General features: G+C 42.7%; 1 protein-coding gene across 1 annotated transcript in view; it reads left to right on the top strand.

Annotated features, from left to right (window-relative positions):
• Positions 1–18722, top strand: part of PMS2 (PMS1 homolog 2, mismatch repair system component) — a 133252-nt gene that overhangs the window by 84547 nt on the left and 29983 nt on the right. Inside the window, exon 12 of the mRNA XM_077449028.1 lies at positions 5303–5470. Coding sequence (XP_077305154.1) covers positions 5303–5470 — 168 coding nt within the window. The remainder of the gene's footprint in view (positions 1–5302; positions 5471–18722) is intronic.

Genomic DNA, 18722 nt, shown 5'->3' with positions numbered 1-18722 from the left:
AAGCCTCCATACAGGGGGCGTATCATAATGTCCTCCCAGATATTCTCTTGTAGCACAGTGGGACCCCAATTTGGTACTTTCTCTTCTCTTTGAGCCCATTAGGGAAGTCTCCTTGACTGACCTTGCTCGCATTTTCACTTTTGCAAGGAAAGTGTCAGATCTGGCTGCCTTGTATTGTAAGAAGCCCTTTCTAATAGTTCACAAGGATAAGGTTATCCTTCAGCCTAAGGTGTCTTTTTTTTATTTTTTTTGCCTAGGGTGGTTTCACCTCAATCAAGATATAGTGCTTCCATCGTTTTGTCTTGCTTCCAAGCACCTTCAGGAGGTGGCGCTCCACTCTGGATGTAGTTCGATAGGCTAGAGTCTACCTTGCTTCCACAGATTCTGTGAGATGATCAGATTCTCTCTGTGCTCCTGGATGACTCTGGCAAGGGGTTTCCTTGCATCTAATTCCACCATTGCCAGGTGGATTCATCAGGTTGCGGTTAGAGCCTATGCAGTGAAGGATAGGGTTCCTAACTTTCCAGTGAAGGCTCATTGTGCTAGAGCCATTACGCTTCCTGGGCTTTTCAGCATCAGACAGAAGGCATAATTCACTTGGTATGAGTCCTGGGACTTGCACATTAGAAGATACTTTGTTGCACAAATCCTCTCCTTCCTAGAGCTGGGTCTTTACCAGAATTTGGCTCTCAACACTATTAAAGGTCACCAACCTGTATCAGAGACTAATGGCTAATCTGTCTTTTTATTAAGACCTTTGTATGGGGAATTTCACATGTATTTCCCCTCATCTGCCTTAACTGTTCCACTGTGATTCCGTGACCCAAATCTGGTTCTCTTTGTGTTTTATAACCACCATTTGAACCTATTTCAAGATATTCTTTCCTCTTCTATCACCCACAAGGTGTTACCATCACCTTTTGTGGGGCAAGTGTCTGCATGGGCAGTGTTCTCCTGCAAGGAATCCCTTTTCCATAGGGATAAGGTGGTACTGAGGCCCAGGACTTCATTCTTGCCTAAGATAGTTTCTGCCTTTCATCATAACCAAAACATTATTCTTCTCTCACTCTTTCAGTTTAACAGGAGGAAATGTCCCTCCATTTTGTGAATGTGGTTCAGGCTTTAACGATCTTTCAATTACTGCTTTCAGAAGAATGGATTCCTTTCTGTTATCCCAGATGGCCACCATAAAGTTCTCACCATTTTATATACAGTACTGTGAAAAAGTGTTTGCCCCTTCCTGATTTTTATTTTTTTTTGCATATTTCTCACGCTTAAAATTATTCAGATCAAGCAAATTTTAATATTGCACAAAGATAACCCGAGTAAATCCAAGATGCAGTTTTTAAATTATTATATCATTTATTTTGGGGAAAAAGCTGTTCAAACCTGTCTTGCCCTATGTGAAAAAGTAATTGCCCCTCCCTTGCTGAATCATGAATGAACTGTGATTAACCACAATGTTTTTGGAAAGCTGAGTTAAATTTCACTTGCCACACCCAGGCCTGATTACTGCCAGACCTGTTGAATCAAGAAATCACAGAACTAGAAGCTGTCTGACAAAGTGAAGCACGCTAACAGATCACAAAAAGCCACACCTCATGACACAATCTAAAAAAAAAATTCAAGAACAGATTAGAAACAAAGTAATGTACATGTATTGCTCTAAGAAGCGGTTCAAACCATTTCTAAGGCTTTGGAACTCCAGTTATCCACGGGGAGAGCAATTAGCCTCAACTTGGCAAAGTGGTGAACCTTCCTATGAGTGGCCGGCCTATAAAAATCGCCCCAAAAGCATAACGACGACTCATCCAGGAGGTCCTAAAAGAACACAGAACATCTAAAGAATAGCAGGCCTCACTTGCCTCAGATAAGATCAGTGTACATGATTCAACAATAAGAAAGAGACTGGGCAAAAATGCATCCGTGGGAGAGTTCCAAGGCCAAAGTCACTGCTGGCCAAAAAACACAAAGGCTCATCTCACATTTACCAAACAACATCATCCCCAAGACTTTTAGGCAAATATTCTGTGAACAAAAATGAAACTTTTAGGAAAGTGTGCGTCCCGTTTCATCTGGCATAAAACGAGTACAGCATTTCATAACAAGAACATCATACCAACAGTCACACATGGTGGTGGTAGTGGGATGGTCTGTGGCTGCTTTGCAGCTTCAGGACCTAGATTACTTACCATAATTAATGGAACCATTAATTCTGAACCTTTCCAGAAAACCCTAAAGCAGAATGTCTGTCCATCAGTTTGTGACCTCAAGCTCAAGTGCACTTGGGTTATGCAGCAGGACAATAATCCGAAGAACAACAGCAAGTCCACATCCAAATGGTTCAAACAAAGCAAAATTTGGGTTTTGGAGTGGCCTAATCAAAGCCTGGACTTAAATCCAATTGAGATGCTGTATCATTACCTTACACATGCCGTTCATGTGGGAAAACTCTTCCAATGTGGCTGAATTAAAACAATTCTGCAAAGAAGAGTGGGCCAAAATTTCTCCACAGCAATGTGAAAGACTCATTGCCAATTATCGCAAACGCTTGATTGCAGTTGTTGCCACCAAGGGTGGCACAACCAGTGTTTAGGGGGCAATTACTTTTTCACATAAAGCCAGGCAGGCTTGGACAGCTTTTTTGCTTTAATAAATGAAACCATCATTTTAAAAACTGCATTTTGTATTTACTTGGGTTATCTTTGTGTAATAATAACATTTGTTTTATGATCTGAGTCATTTAAGTGCGACAAATAGGCTAAAAAAAAAAAAAATAATCAGAAAGGGGGCAAATACTTTTTCAAAGCATTGTAGGTGGTTAATACAAAAGCTTACAATGTCAAAGATCAGGTTCCACTATTTTCTATTAAGGTGCACTGTAATAGAACTTTGAGGGAAATTTACTAAGACCGTGCACGGCAACCAATCAGGTTCTATCTTTCATTTTCAAAGCTTAACCATTTCGCGCCCAGGCCAATTCTGACATTTCTCTCCTACATGTAAAATTCATAATTTTTTTGCTAGAAAATTACATAGAACCCCCGAACATTATATATGTTTTTTTAGCAAAGACCCTAGAGAATACAATGGCGGTTGTTGCAACTTTTTATCTCGCATGGTATTTGCGCAGCAATTTTTCGAACGCGTTTTTTTCAGATTTGTTTCATGCTTTGACAAAAACAAATGCTTTAACAGTAAAGTTAGCCCAATTTTTTTGCATAATGTGAAAGATGAAGATACGCCGAGTAAATAGATACCCAACATGTCATGCTTCAAAATTGCACACGCCCGTGGAATGGCGCCAAACTTTGGTATTTAAAAATCCCCATAGGCGACACTTTAACATTTTTTACTGGTTACAGAGGAGGTCTAGGGCTAGAATTATTGCACTCGCTCTAAAGTTTGCATCGATACCTCACGTGTGTGCTTTGAATACCGTTTTCATATGTGGGCGGGACTTACGTATGTGTTAGCTTCTGCGTACGAGCTCACGGGGACAGGGGCGCTTTACATTTTTTTTTACTTTTTTTTTTTTAGTTTGACACTTTAAAAAAAAAAGTATTACTTTTATTCCTATTACAAAGAATGTAAACATCCCTTGTAACAGGAATATGGAACAGCCGCTATGATCGTTCTTATAGTGCAGGGAAATGCCGATATCTGAATGATGTCTGTAGCCTCAGGCATCATTCAGATATACCCCCGGAAAGTCAAGGCCCTCCCAGGACGTCCACCCGGCACCAAGTGGTTAAAGGAGAGTCCAGCCTGAGCTTTAGAGGCTGGGCTTCTCCTATGGGCCACAGGAGTGCAATTCATTTTGCACCCCTGTGACCCGTTTTCAGAGGCAAGTGGTCCGAAGTCCGCTCTCCTCTGATGTAACCAGGATCAGTCGAGGCAGCTCGTCATCCCAATTTCCGAATGTAGATCCGCCAGCTGCCTTGACTGATGGCAGTCTCCGCAAGCCGCTGAGATGGCCTCTCCCCACCCCTCCACAGCACAGTGCTCCAATGAGCATGGAGGAGCAGAGCAGGAGAGATGCTGACTGACAGCAGCTCTCCGCTCAAGGAGGAGTGAGAACTGAGCCATCGGCGGTGTTCTGTGGCTCGGTTCTCAGTGCAGAGATGCCGGGGGACAGTTGCAGCAGTGGTCTGATGCTGCATCCACCAAGGTAAGTATGAATAGTAAAAAAAAAAAGAAAACCCATATTTCTCCTTTAACTGAACAAATTGAAGATAGAAGCCGATTGGTTACTATGCACAGTTGCTCCAGACTTGGCCTGCTTCAGTTTTAGTAAATTACCCCTTTTGTGTGCTTTGTTTTTTTGGCATTACGCAGTTTTTTATACTGCCACATGATCTTCTGGTCACATATTCTGTACCAGGTTTTACCAGGTGCTTTTTGCGGCCTCATCCGATGCCAGATTAAAGGGGTTGTAAACCCTCGTGTGTTTTCAGTTTAATGCATCCTATGCATTAAGGTGAAAAAATACCTGCCAGTGACCAGCCCCCCCGTTTTACTTACCTGAGCCCTGGAACTTGACCCAACGGGAACGCCCTGTCTTTCTGCAGGGGGTTCCTGACTCTTGCATGGATAGATTGATAGCAGTGCAGCCATTGGCTCCCACTGGTGTCAATCAAATCCAATGATGCGTGGGGCGGGGCCGAGTCATATATTCGGTGGCTATGGACGCCGAATGCTGGACTCGGGAGTGCGCCTGCAAGGTAACCCCCTCAGGAGAGTGCTTCTCCTAGGGGGTTATCTGATGTAGGGAGGAGCCGAGAGAGCCGCTGGGGAACCCCAGAAGAGCAGGTTCGGGGCCAAATCGAGCTGCACAGTGGAGGTAAGTACGATATGCAGACAGCTCCAGTTTTCTGTTTGCTTGGGCCTGTTAGCATTTTTTTGCTGTGTTTCCCACCCCTCAGTTAGACTGCTTTTGAATGTCCCAAAAGTGAATGGTTTCCTTTGCCTGTCAATGCTCAATAAAGAAAATTAGATTTTGGTAGTTGCTTATAAAATCATTTTATTTGAGTCTGTTGAGGGACTGCTTACTACAAACCTTAGGCATGTTAAGGGTAGTAAGGAGGGGTTATCCTGGGCTAGTTTTGCAATTCTGTATATGGCAGTATATATATATATATATATATATATATATATATATATATATATATATATATATATATATATATATATATATATATATATATATATATATATATATATATATATATATATATATATATATATATATATATATATATATATATATATATATATATATATATATATTTATTTTTTTCAGCAAAGACATGTTTGAAAAGATGGAAATACTTGGCCAGTTTAATCTTGGATTCATAATAACCAAGCTGGACTCTGACCTTTTCATTATTGACCAGCATGCAACAGATGAGAAGTACAACTTTGAGATGTTACAGCAGAACACTGTGTTACAAGGGCAAAGGCTTATCATGTAAGTAGAACTGGTGCTCAATGTTTAATCCATTTATGACTAACTGTTGATCAATTGATCTGCATAGAGTCAGTGCCTCCGTGACTGAAAAGCTGTCACACCAGGAGTCCTGACCGACCACCCGGCGCTTATGCCAGCTGATCAGAGCCGCACAAAGACCAGATCTGCTTTGTTCAGCTCTGTGATATTGTAATGTGTAAGTGATGACCTGACATCACTTCTGTTTTACCCAGATGTAAACGACTCCATTTTTAATAATCAAAAGCATTCGATCACACCGATCTTGGTATGATTAAATGCTTTTAAGGGCAGGGGAGGTATCTCTCCGTAAAGAGTACCTGTTCCATGCCTATTGCTGTCACAAGGGATGTTTACACTTCTGACAGCAATAAAAGTGCTAAAAAAATTGACAGTGCACAAAGGCGAACACGCGTGTCAATTTTTTCTCTAGTGCCTCTGGTTCCAAGAAATGTTCTACCAAAAATTGTTACAAATATACAAAAAGTGGCAGAAAGGCCCGGGTGTTAAAGTGGTTAATCCGTTTATGACTAACTTCAGTTGATCTGCATTAAGTCAGTGCCTCAGTGACTTAACAGCACTGATATGCTCCTTCTGTCCATACTGACATGTCACAGATGGTGGTCTATTATTAAGGCTTTGTTAAAGGAGCTAAAACATTATTAATATTTGATATAACTGATTTGCATTTGACTCTCAGTGTATTATTTACACCCCTCTAAATGTTCCTTAGGCCTTCATAGGTTTGGGTGAAAACATGAATGTAGAATTTAATTATTCCAGCCCAGGAGTCATAGGAAAAGTCTAAGGGTTAGTTTACACCAGATGCAATCCAGTGCATTTTTCTGCATCAAAAACACACGGACATTAGGTTATATGCATTTCAATGGCATAGTTCACACCAGTACAGTCCATTCCAGTACAGGGAAAAAAAACATTCTGCATTTTTTTTTTCTGAACTGTACTGGAACGTGGCAAAATGGATAAAAAACACACTGGAAGGCACCTAAACGATTTGAAAATACACCAGAGCGCACATGTCACAAATTAGCCCCCTTCACACTATTGTGACTTCTGCTGAGCCCAGAATGGCACGACCAGGCGAATCACATTGTTTTCAATGGTGCCCTCCGATTTCAGCCCCATAGACTTCTTTTTTTTTTTTTTTCCAAACAAATTTTATTGAGTATGAAGAAAAATAACAAGAAACGTAAGATAAACAACTGTTACAGCTAGCATGGTACAGAGACATAAGGCGTGCACAGTAGTGCTTATGACAATTTATAGTAGTGTAACAGTAACAGTAGAAAACTGTGAGGCAACATCTGTGTTTGTATATTACGGTCCTGCTGGTGGGGAATATTCGAACAGGAGTGGAATTGGATCAGTTGGTCCAGGCTCCTAGTAAGCAGGGCTCATGGGACAGGACCAGTCTAGTGGTGAAATGGGGGGGGAGGGGGATTGTCCATATGTAGTGTATGGTACATGACATAGTACCCTTAGCCGGGAGAGGGATGGGGGGGTGGGGAGGGGGAAGACAGAGGTAAAATGGGAACGGGGAGGGGGGGAAACTGGGGGTCCGTCGACCGTTGTTCTCCGTGGTAAGGATGTGACTCCTGAGTATATACGATCCCAGGTATTAGGCTACGTAATGGTTGATTGAAGCATGGGATAGCGAGAAGTCTCAAAACCGTATGATGATAAAGGGGATCACATTCAAATGGGCGTTTGTGATGCGACCCTACTGATTGGCATAGGCTAACAAGTGGTTTCAAAAATTACCCTGTGTGTTTTTGCATTCTATCAAATTTGGGTGTAGTTATAAAGTATTTCCAGCAGGCCCATTTGGAGTTATATTTGTCAGGGGTATCTCTGGAGATGTGGATTAGTTCTTCCATTTCCGATATCCATAGACTTCTATGTTAAACACTAACAGAATTTGCATCAGCATTTGATGAGAAGTGATTCCTATGCAACTTTGGTAAGAGAAGTGTTTTGTTTTTGTTTTTTACCCACACCTCTCCTACCAGGTCATCCTTGCTGTCTAAAAACATTCCTCCGAAGCATATTTAAATCACACCTGAGCGTAGCCAAAACTAGTAGCCTTCCCACTCGCAGGGTTTTTCTGCACACAAGAATTGGCTGCCCTATGTGCAATAAACACCGCAAAGTAATTCAAGAACCTTTTTGGTTATGCAGCTTTGCATGTTTTTTCAATGCGTGTTTTGCTGCAAATGTAGTGCATTTTGTTGCACGACAAATGCGTGGCAAAACACGCAACTGCTAACCATGTTTGGGGTGTCATTAAAGGCTGCATTCACATCTGCACATTTTCACGTAGTGAATGGGCTACCCTATGTGCAATTACACATTAAAAAGTGCATAAAAGTTGAGCAGGAACACTCATTTCTGCTATGCTCAGTTGTGAATGGAATGTGCTTGGGAGGAGAGTTTTAGGCAGCAAAGATGATCAGGTAGGAGAGGCGAAGGTTAAAAAAAAAAAACCTCATCCATATAGGAAGTTGCATCGCTTCTTATCTAAGCTACAGTATCTCACAAAAATACATCCCTCACATTTTTGTAAATATTTTATTATATCTTTTCATGTGACAACACTGAAGAAATTACACTTTGCTACAATGCAAAGTAGTGAGTGTACAGCTTGTATAACAGTGTAAATTTGCTGTCCACTCAAAATAACACACACAGCCATTAATGTCTAAACCGCTGGCAACAAAAGTGAGTACCCCCCTAAGTGAAGATGTCCAAAGTGTTGATATTTTGTGTGGCCACCATTATTTCTTTTCATACATCAGGGGACACAGAGACATAGTAGTTACTATGTGGGTTATAGGACACCTTCAGGTGATGGACACTGGCACGCCCTAAATTAAAAAGTGCTCTCCCTATATAAACCCTCCCACTGGTGGGAGTACCTCAGTTTTTTCGCCAGTGTCTAAGGTGTTGGTCACGAGTAAAGGTGTACTGTGCTGAGCTCCACTGGAGCAATCCTTGCTGGGGCTTGGCTATGCAGATGGATCCATTCAGAGTGTCTTCTCTTGGCCGTATTGAATGGTACCCGGGCCTCGTATCTGAAGAAACAAGATTTTTGCCTGTGACTGCTCTCCTTTGGAAAGGTGGACCCTGGGATGCAGTACTTTTTGGTATTAAGGCCATTTTACTGACACAGTGCGATTGCAGGCCCAGGATTGTGGGTTTTGCTTTTAGGATCCCAGCTCCTGAAGGTTTAAACGGAGCCCACCGTGAAGGGTGAAGATTGGGTCTGTTGGTTTACCACAGAAAACCTTGCGGCGGGAAAGGTAAGTGGAGTTTTCTAAGAAATTAAAAAAAAATTCTTATGAAAGGTCTCCTTTAAATTAGTAAATGCTGTCATGCCTATGTGTAACCACTGGGAGCTGTATTGAGTACTAACGTCTCATGCTTCTCAGAGCCACACTGTGTCTTGCAGCAGATGCTTCTTCCTCCAGTAAGTCTGGGGGGTTCTCTCTCTCCACCAGATGCCCCCCATGACGAAATTTCTTCCCCTCTTCTTGGGGAAGGAAGCGCTGCAATTTTTTTTTTGCGGCTTACGGACCCTGCCCCCACCATTTCTCCTTCCTCCCAGGGATCCCACAGGATCAAGAGCCCCCGCCCCTCGCACAGGAAAAAGGCTCTTTTTGAAAGGGGGGGCTGTAGGTGATGCGGGTGGCGGGGTTTAGCGTGGCATTGTCGTATGAAGGGACACAAGAGCAAAGGTGCCATTTAAGATTTTGGTGACACAAGTTTTTTCCTCTGACACATTTACTGCAGCATCAGACTTAAGCCTTAATAGCGGTGTTGAAGCTGAACTATTGCTCAAGCAGTGCATGCGATTTCTTCTGATAGTACCTCTGCTTTTTGCATCGGGCTAAGGTCAGAAGGGGGGTTGAAACACCCCCAGAAATAGAGAGCCTACTCATCTCTCCAGATGACATCCTCCACTGAGAAGGAGTGACTGGTTAGAGTGAGCATCAGGGGCATGAAATGTTTGCAATTGTCTTCAACACTGCAGACCCTGTGTATTTTACCAAAGGTTCTTTTTTCCCCTCAGCCATGATGGGTTTAAAAAAAAAAGTTTAGCGAATTTAATCACACAGGTTCTCTTTCATTGCCCAGGCCCCTCAAACTGGGGAACTAGAGGCGGGAGAAGACGAATCCCCTCAGGTGACCGTGATGAGGCTGATGACTCCTCTTCTGAGGTGTCAAATGTGGGAGAACCAGCTGGTTTCAATGTTTTGCTGAATGGTCCACTCCACATTTATGCTCCCTTAACTGAGTGTTTGGGTTGGCTAAAGCCTCCTCAAACTGCATGCTTTTTCCTGTCCATTTATTGTCGGAAAAGCCTTTTTTGTGTCTCCCAGATAAATGTTATGGAGGAAATTCACTAAGTACGGTATACCAGCAATTAAAGCCGTATATCCTCTGTGAATAAGAGCTGTTATTCGCCAGACAATGCTCAAATGCTTAGGCATCCAACGGATAAAGTTGGAATTCCTGTTTAAAAACAAAACAAAAAAACAAACACTTTTTTCTCTCGTCTGTCCAGGACGGCACTAGAGAGATAGGCTCCACCTCTGGAGGCAGGAAACACATCACCAGATCTTTAAAGGGCAGCTCCTGTCCCTTCTCCCTCTGTCTTTGTGTTTCCTCCACCGGAGGAGGAGGCTAGATTGGAGCTCTCCTTCCCGTGAAACTAGGATTGCCCATGAGAGAAAGGGAAGGAGGTCTGCGTACCTTAGTGGATGGTAGGCATCTGGGGTCCCCCAGTCAGGTTGAGCGCAGCTGTGACCGGCGTCCTCCTTCCTGATAGCCCGAGGGAGGGCTGGCGTTCCCTGCTTGACTGCTGAATAATCATATTTGGCGTGGGTCAGGCAGGGGGCGGGCATAGGTCTCGAGTTCCGGCCTATGGAATGCAGGAGGAGGGCGGGGACTTCCGGCGGACCACTTCCGGTTCCGGGTCACACGGCGAGCGTGGACTGCGGAGCCAGGGCGACTTATTTTAAAAAGCGCCAGCCACAATGAAACAATGCTGCACCACAGCTTAAGAAAAAGCCTCCAAGCGGACAGCCTACGAAGCATGGATGTAGCTGAATGTGGCAGTGGAGCCGAACCAGCTCAGGTAGGTGGACACGGGGGATGCCTTGAACCTAATGGGCTGGGAAGGGGGGAGTGACGGACTGTTTGTGGTCCGTTTGTTTGATCCCCTCTCTCTGTTAAGACAGGATCAGGACTAATGAGTCTTGCGAATCCTGTCAGCTTCTGGTGGGGTTTTGGTGAAGGACATCCTATTTTGCTAAGGTTATACGCTGATGGTAGCTTGTCTGTTTCCCTTCCTACTCTTCTCTCCTTCTCTTGTCTTAGGCTCTACCCAAAGAACCGGAGATGTCAGGTGGGAAGAGGAGATGTCCATCATGTATGAACAAATTTAAGGAAGGGTGGATCAAGCCCCTCTGTAAACCCTGTATTGATAAATTGGTTTACAAGGAGGCAACGGGGGCCTGTAAGGAACTGATTTCTGGTGTGCAGAAAGAAATGCAGTCCATCAAGACAATGCTGGCGAACCTTGAGACCCTAAAACAACCATCCGCAGTCCCCCCCCCGCTTCCGCCCCGGAGGAGAGTGATAAATCGGGGAGGGGGGGAATTGATTCTTTGGATGACCTAAGCGAGGTGCCATTATCCAAAGATATTCTGACCCAAGGAACAAGCTCACCCAGATACAGTCATCGTCTGGGGTCGTCACAGTCACCCCAGATGACTACTGTGTAGTCGAAACGCGTCGGGTGGACCCCTTACAGACATCGCTGTTTCTCTGTTTATGCCAATTCTGATCGATCAAAATGTGAGTGTTCATTTTTTATTTATTTTAATAAACTTTTTTTAAACAGTATCACGCTATGCTAGTTTTTTATTTGCATGATTGGTGATACCTAAGCTCCTCATTTTCGCCTGATGATTGAATATTCCCTGATGATTACTATTGACGAATATATGGCTTGAAGTCTTCTGGGATACGATACATAGGATTCCTTACCATTGGGTTTTTGATAACCAGCAGGCCTGTTTGACTTGAGAGGCGTAAGCCCCTATAAGTCAACATCATCTGGTAAGCCTCCTTTCCTTACTACGGTGGCGGTGTCATCCTTCCAAGCTTTAAACGTCACATCAGAGGCTGCATTTCACGTTTGGACATCTTATTTACACTGCACACTTGGGAGAGTGTGTAGAATATTCACCATATAGACTTCATTGTAATTTTAGTTTTTGTACACAAAATTTGTGTTTGCAATGTCACTTTATTGATCTGCTGAGGTCCATTTTCACTGGTACTTAAGGTATTCATGTGATTTTAGTTGATTTATTCTTTTTTCTTTTCAGCACTTGTATTGTTACTATATTGATCTGTTGAGATCTATTTTCACTGGTTCTTAAGGTATCCAAGTGATCTAGGTTTTTGTAACCTAAGCGCCACACTTTTTGGTTTCAACTATTGTATTCGCTGTTTGTCTATAGCAGTGTTGGCAGCTGGGTTGCTTATCTATGTTCACAGCGCAGTATTTTCCAATCTATTAAAAAAAACTGGCTGGAACAATTGCAAGGGCATTTGGAAAGTGGGACCTCCAGGAAGGACATTTTGGATTCCCTTCCTATGCTGCACAAAGCAGCGGGCTATATGGCAGACGCTTCTGCCGAGTCGGTCAAACTTTCAGCAAAGACCGCTGCCCTCATAAATTCATCTTGGAGGAGTGGACAACCACCTGGTGGATTTTCTGAGTCGATACCAAGTGTGCAAGTCAGAATGGTCCCTAAACAGGGAATTTTTTCAACTGATAGTGCAGAAGTGGGGTCTCCCAGAGGTGGACTTGTTCGCCAACAGAACAAACGCCCAGGTTCCAGTGTACTTCTCACTAAAGAGAGAAGCAGGGGCCAAAGGGATAGACGCCATGGCCCAGAAATGGGCTTTTCCCACTTGCTGCGCCACTCCCCCATTCAAACTTATTCCTCTAGTCCTGAGGAAATTTCTTTAAGAAAGGACCACGATGATAATTTTTTTCAACGGATTTTGGCCCAAACTTGTCTTGCTTACACAGTCGCACAAAGTTGTCGGAAAATCCGATTGTTCCGAACGCAGTGATGTAGAACACGTACAACAGGACTATAAAGAGGGCAGTAGCCAATAGCTTTCGTCTCGTAATTTATTCTGAGCATGCGTGGCACTTTGTCTGTCGGAATTGTCTACACATGATCGGAATTTAAATGATCAGATTTTGATGTCGGAAAATTTTAGATCCTGCTCTCAAACTTAGTGTGTCGGAAATTCCGACGGAAAAAGTCAGATGGAGCCACACACGATCGGATTTTCTGACAACAAGATCCGATCGCACATTTTCCGTCAGAAAGACCCACCATGTGTACAGGGCATTCGAGTTTTTACAAGACGGCACGGATAAAGGACTGGCCATTAGTACTTTAAAGGTACATGTTGCGGCCTTATCTGTTTTTTTTTAGTGCAACCCCTGGCGTTAGACCCGCTGGTTAGCAGGTTCTTTAAGGGGTTAGCCAGAATTAGACCTGTTCCGTGTAAAATTTTACCAAAATGGGACCTGTCAATTGTACTACAGGGATGGATAAAATGGTCGCAGGAAGAAGAGCCCTCTGTAAATTGGGTCACGCTCAAGACAGTCTTCTTAGTGGCCATATCCACAGCTAGACTCATTAGCGAGCTTCAGGCGCTTTCCATTAAAGAGCCTTTTTGCTAATTTTTATAGACAGGCTGGTGCTACTCACAGACCCAGGGTTTCTGCCTAAAGTAGTGACAAAATTCCATAGAACTCAGGAAATTATTTTGCCATCATTCTGTGGGTCCCCCACCAATCCAGAGGAAGTAGAATTCCACCAACTGGATCTGAGAGTCTGCGTCTTGCAGTATCTGGAGATGTCGAAAAGCATTAGGAAATCCAATGCACTATTTATTTAACATGCATGAAAAAAATTGGCGTCTCAAGCTTGAAAAAACACAATTGCAAGATGGATTAAACAAGCTATTGTGGAAGCTTACAAAATTATGAAAATGGAATGTCCTTTTTCCCCCATGGCTCACTCCACACGGGCACTATTGGCTTCCTGGGCAGAGCGAGCTGTAACGACACCAGAACAAATCTGTCGAGCAGCAACATGGTCAAACTACTCGACTTTCATGAAGCACTATAGATTGGACCTCATCTCAGGGCAAGACCAAGTGTTTAGGAGAAAAGTTCTCCAAGCGGTATCCCCCCCCTCTATTCTGGTAAGTTCTCATGGATCCTCTCTAGTGCTGTCCTGGACAGACGACTAGAGAAAACTAGAGTTAGACTTACCGGTAACTCCGTGGGATGGGAGCCGCCCTTTAAAGATCTGGTGATGTGTTTCCTGCCTCCGGAGGTGGAGCCTATCTCTCTAGTGCTGTCCTGGACGACTCCTAGAAACAGAGTTACCGGTATTTCCAACTCTAGTTTTCTCTGGCAGATTGAGCAGCCTGTCTGACAGTAATTGCTTAATCGTTTGGAGGCCAGTTTAACAGGTGTTCTAGGTATCCTGCTCAGCAGGCCCAGAATTCTGGCAGCTTATGCTTGCAATAATTGCTTGTGAGTTCCTTTTGTAGAAACTCCACAAGGTCCTCACGCAGGTGCTTTCTTATAAACTAGCCAAACGCACATCTTCTGAGATGCCTACGGCGGTTTGTACCTGTTTAGGAGACCGCCTGGGAATATTAGGTGCTATACACGGTTCTGTGCACATTGTTGGTAAACACAAACGGCTAAGCGCATGAGTGCAGGAACGCACATCAGCAGTGAATAAACTTCCTTTCACCATGCAGAAACTCCTGGCTAGCCTTCCTTTTGCAGTGGAACAGCTATTTGAGGATGTTTGGCTACCGTATTTATCGGCATATAACACGCGCCAGCGTATAACACACACCCCAAGTTTAGGAGGGAATTTTAAAGAAAAAAACTTTCTATCAGCAATTTTCATTCCAGGAATGGAGAAATGGCAGGCGGACTACTTGAGTGACCAACTATTGTTTACGGGAGAATGGTTCCTTCACCACGGCATCGTTCTGTCAATATGCTAAGGATGGGGGGTCCCGGACGCGGGTCTATTGGCGTCCGGGTTCAACAACAAGATTGACAACCTTGTGTCAAGGACAAGGGATTCGGTGGCAATACTGCCCCCCCCCCCCCCCCCCGCTACTATGACCCCATTTTGGAAAGAAATTGCTGAGAGGCACGTTGAGCCCATTGAATATTTAATTTTTTTGTCACAAGGGATTGAAAAATGACAAAAAAATGTAATAAAAAATTGTCACTAAATTATATATTGCTCACACATGCCATGGTTATATTTGGAATTACACCCCAAAATACATTCTTCTGCTTCTCCTGAGTATGGGGATACCACATATGTAAGAATTTTTGGGAGCCTAGCCACGTACAGGACCTCGAAAACCAAGCACCGCCTTCAGAATTTCGAAGGGTGTAAATTTTGGATTTCATTCCTTGCTGCCTAGCACAGTTTTGGAGGCCATGAAATGGCCAGATAGTACAACCCCCCCAAATGACCCAATTTTTGGAAAGTAGACACCCCAAAGACGTGTTTCGTGAGCATACGCACGAAACGCGTCCTTCACTGACGACATCCCCCTGAGCCACCTGTACGCAGTGTTCCAAGCCTCGCTCTGAGGCCATCTTCCAAAGCCTGCGGTTCCATCACATGGAAGCCTATTAACAAACAGCTTTGACAGATGGATTAGCTATTCTTCTGGGAAAACGTCAACTGAAACTTGCATACAATGCCTGCCTACCTTCTTTTATATGTGAGTGCACATCTTGCTGTTTATTAAACTTGTTACTTAAAACTACTGCACTCAGAGGCGCCTCTCTATTTGTTGTAGATTCCAAAAAGCAGCAGAATGTATTTTGAGTAATTCCACTTATGCCCATGGCATGTTTGAGCAATATATCATTTAATATGAAAAAAGCTTGGAGATGCAGGACTTTTAAGGTACCTATTAATACAAGTAACACATGGCAACAAAGTAAAACAGACAAGTGTTTTTTTATTTAGAAAAGGTTAAAAGAAGAAAATGTGACTGCAAACATGCCTGCTATCATAGATCTATACATGAAGCCTATTACAGAAAAGCAGGAATTCAGGAATTACAGCACTCTAATACATAAAACAATATTGAATACTCTGTCCCCATTTTTTCAACGTGTTTCGCCAATGTGGCTTCTTCAGGAGAAAGGACGCAGAGTAATCTTTCTAAATATAGACAAATGTATCCCATTCTAGATGTGTATAACTAAGAAGAAAAACAAAAATTAATACATGAAACTATATTAACACGTACAAAATAAACATTTTTGCAGCTGTGTGGCTCTATAACCCATACACCCAGAGAGAATCCTGAAAATATAACCCGCTACAAAACATGATATTACATGTTCCTCCTACCTCCAAAATGGGGGGGATGAGGGTCAAATCCAGTCTAAGAGCAATTCCCCAAAGATCTCATTGCACACACAAGGGCCCATAAGAGAGCCAGAATGCCCGTAGAGAGGAGTAAATTTGCTAAATGTTTTTCTATACCATGCAAACCCGATACCTGTAATGGCATTAAGCAATAAAGGAAAAATAAACTATCAATCAAAAATATAGAGGGGAGCAGGAAAACAGTCCAAAACAGGCTTCCGAAACTGATCTGCACCTACCTCCCACTCATGGGTGAAAAAAAACATCAAAATAAGTCCAGTAGCTCGGGTGAACCTCGCAACAGGCAGTTGCCTGATAGTTACCTCCACTGACAGGGTCTATAAAAAGCATCAGAAAAAAGGATATTTGGGTCTTTAATAATAAGTCAGGAACAAGATATGGGATCAGTAACCCAAGCAATTGCTTTAGGGAACAACTGACTACATCAACCAGAAGCTACAGTCTTAAATGACTATAACCCTCCAATATATCTTCGCAGCTGTAATTCATTTTCATGTACTATATGCATGTAGACCTGTCCTACGCTTTTCTGTGTATATTCTTTTGTACTTTTTGTAATTTTCTTGGAAAATCTAATAAAAGAATATTTGAAAAAGGATATTTGTAGAAACAAAAGAAAAAACAGTGACAATGAATATCTAGGTAAAAGTATTGCACTTCCGGATGGAAGTATGTGGACTCCGAAACATAGGACGAATTGTCAGTCAGTGGGCTCAGTTTACATAATAAAGTGCTCTTGTGGAGCCTTCTACATGGGCAAAATGAAGCTTCCCCTATGTTGCAGAATGAGGGATCATGTGTCTTTGATATCAGAATGCAAAATGGAGACTCCGATAAGCCGCCACGTAGGGCTACATCATAATTTCAATCTTAGTTTCATTGGATTTTTCAGTTTGGAACATTTGCTTCCACAAGGACGGGGAGGGGACCTGGATAAAAAATGGTTGCAATTAGAGACCAAGTGGATTTATTCACTATGGACAACTGGTTCTCCGGGTCTAAATGAGGAGATCAGTTACAAACCATTTTTATAATGGTGACTATGATCTATTCCCTCTCTGAAGCTATATAGTTTCCCTGTTTGATATATTCCAGGTTCATTTATTTTCTCCCCCTTTCCCTTGGTCCTTATCCATTTGTGAATTGAACCCGGTGTGTTGCGCTTTTTCTTGGGGGGAATCTTTGTGCTGGTGCCCCATTCTGTTTGCTGTTCTCCTTAACATTGGAGGGGCTGTATAAGTATGTTAATTTCAGTGTCATTTGTTTATACTTTATTTAATTTCCTCTTTTATTGGGATTTGTATAAATTCATTTTGGAAATTAAATGATGTAATGCAGGTGTGTGGTTTCAAATAATTATTTGTTTATATAGCTCATATACCCTCTTTTCCCCCCCTTTTTTTTCTCCCTTTTCTTCCACTCTTTTTGTTTCTCTTTGACCGCAGTCATCTGGTCCATGTGCCACAGATGCCTGTACGGATGGCCGAGGGTCTGTGGGGGGGCATCTGGTCCATATCCACTTTTTTGTGGGTGGCCTGCTCCCCCACAGGCCTGTTTATGGAGGTCTGTGGTGTGGTGCAGTTCTCAGGAGCCAATATGCAGGCTCCTTTTTAATACCTTAGCTTCATTAGGTTTCCCTTGGGCAGTGTCTGCTATGGGGCATTTCCCATCGCAGACCAGAAGTGTGCACCGGAAGTGATGTTCACTTCCATTTCCGGTTTATGGCCTGTGCTTTTCGGACTTCCGCTTTAGCGTCCGCGTGGCACCACAGCGGTGTGACATCACACGCCGTCTTTTGGCGCCACGGAGAGGGGTATTTAAACCCGGCTGGAACACCTGAGTGCACACACAGCACCTTAATATTGGATTGATATCCCAGCAACCACTGAATCGCATGGATTCACATTGGAGCACTTATGAACTTTTTTTGATTGCACAGCACAGTGAAGCACTTTTTCTCACATATATGTATATTAGACATATACATATAATTGTAATAAGGATTTTTTAGTTTGATTCACCATCATATTGTTTTTAGGATTTTATTGATTGCTTTTTTTCTTACCATATGGACGTTTTATCATATCCCGCACGAAAGCACTTTATTTGGAATATTGTTTGTAACTTAGCACGGAATCTCTTTATTGCTGTTGACATATAGCACATCTTTACATTTTTTCATTTCACTATTTGGATTTTATGTTTGAAAGCCCGCGTACTTTAGAATATTGGATCATCTTTGCATTGTTTAAGAGACATGTGCAACACTAGCTGCTGAATTAAAATAAGAGTGTCATTTGAGAGACTCGATTTGGGCTTTTATTATAGAGGTGGCTCGCAGGACATTTCATTGTTTGAAGATAAATAAAATAGGTGCTGCACCTGAAAGGCATACCTGCTAAGATCAGCTAATGATGGTTAACAATAAAACAAAGTAACATTACGGTATAACAGTAAGACATACCATACTTGCAAAGCAAATACAATAAAACATAGTAAAAATAAAACTATTTTTGTCTTTTTTATTTAAATTTTTTTGTGTTTTTGGGTGTTTTTTTCTTTTTGCACTTATAAATAAACTAAACGTTCCAGATTAGGGTCTCTTATATTGTGATGGGCATCTCCTCTTTCGAGACCCTGTGTAAGTGTGCCCTAGGACTGTT

The sequence above is a fragment of the Lithobates pipiens genome, unplaced genomic scaffold (genome assembly GCF_037356315.1).
Source record: "Lithobates pipiens isolate NorthernLeopardFrog02 unplaced genomic scaffold, aLitPip1_a1.2 Scaffold_22, whole genome shotgun sequence".
Classification (NCBI taxonomy): domain Eukaryota; kingdom Metazoa; phylum Chordata; class Amphibia; order Anura; family Ranidae; genus Lithobates; species Lithobates pipiens.
Note: the sequence above shows the minus strand (reverse complement) of the source record. Positions and strands in the feature narration are given on the sequence as shown.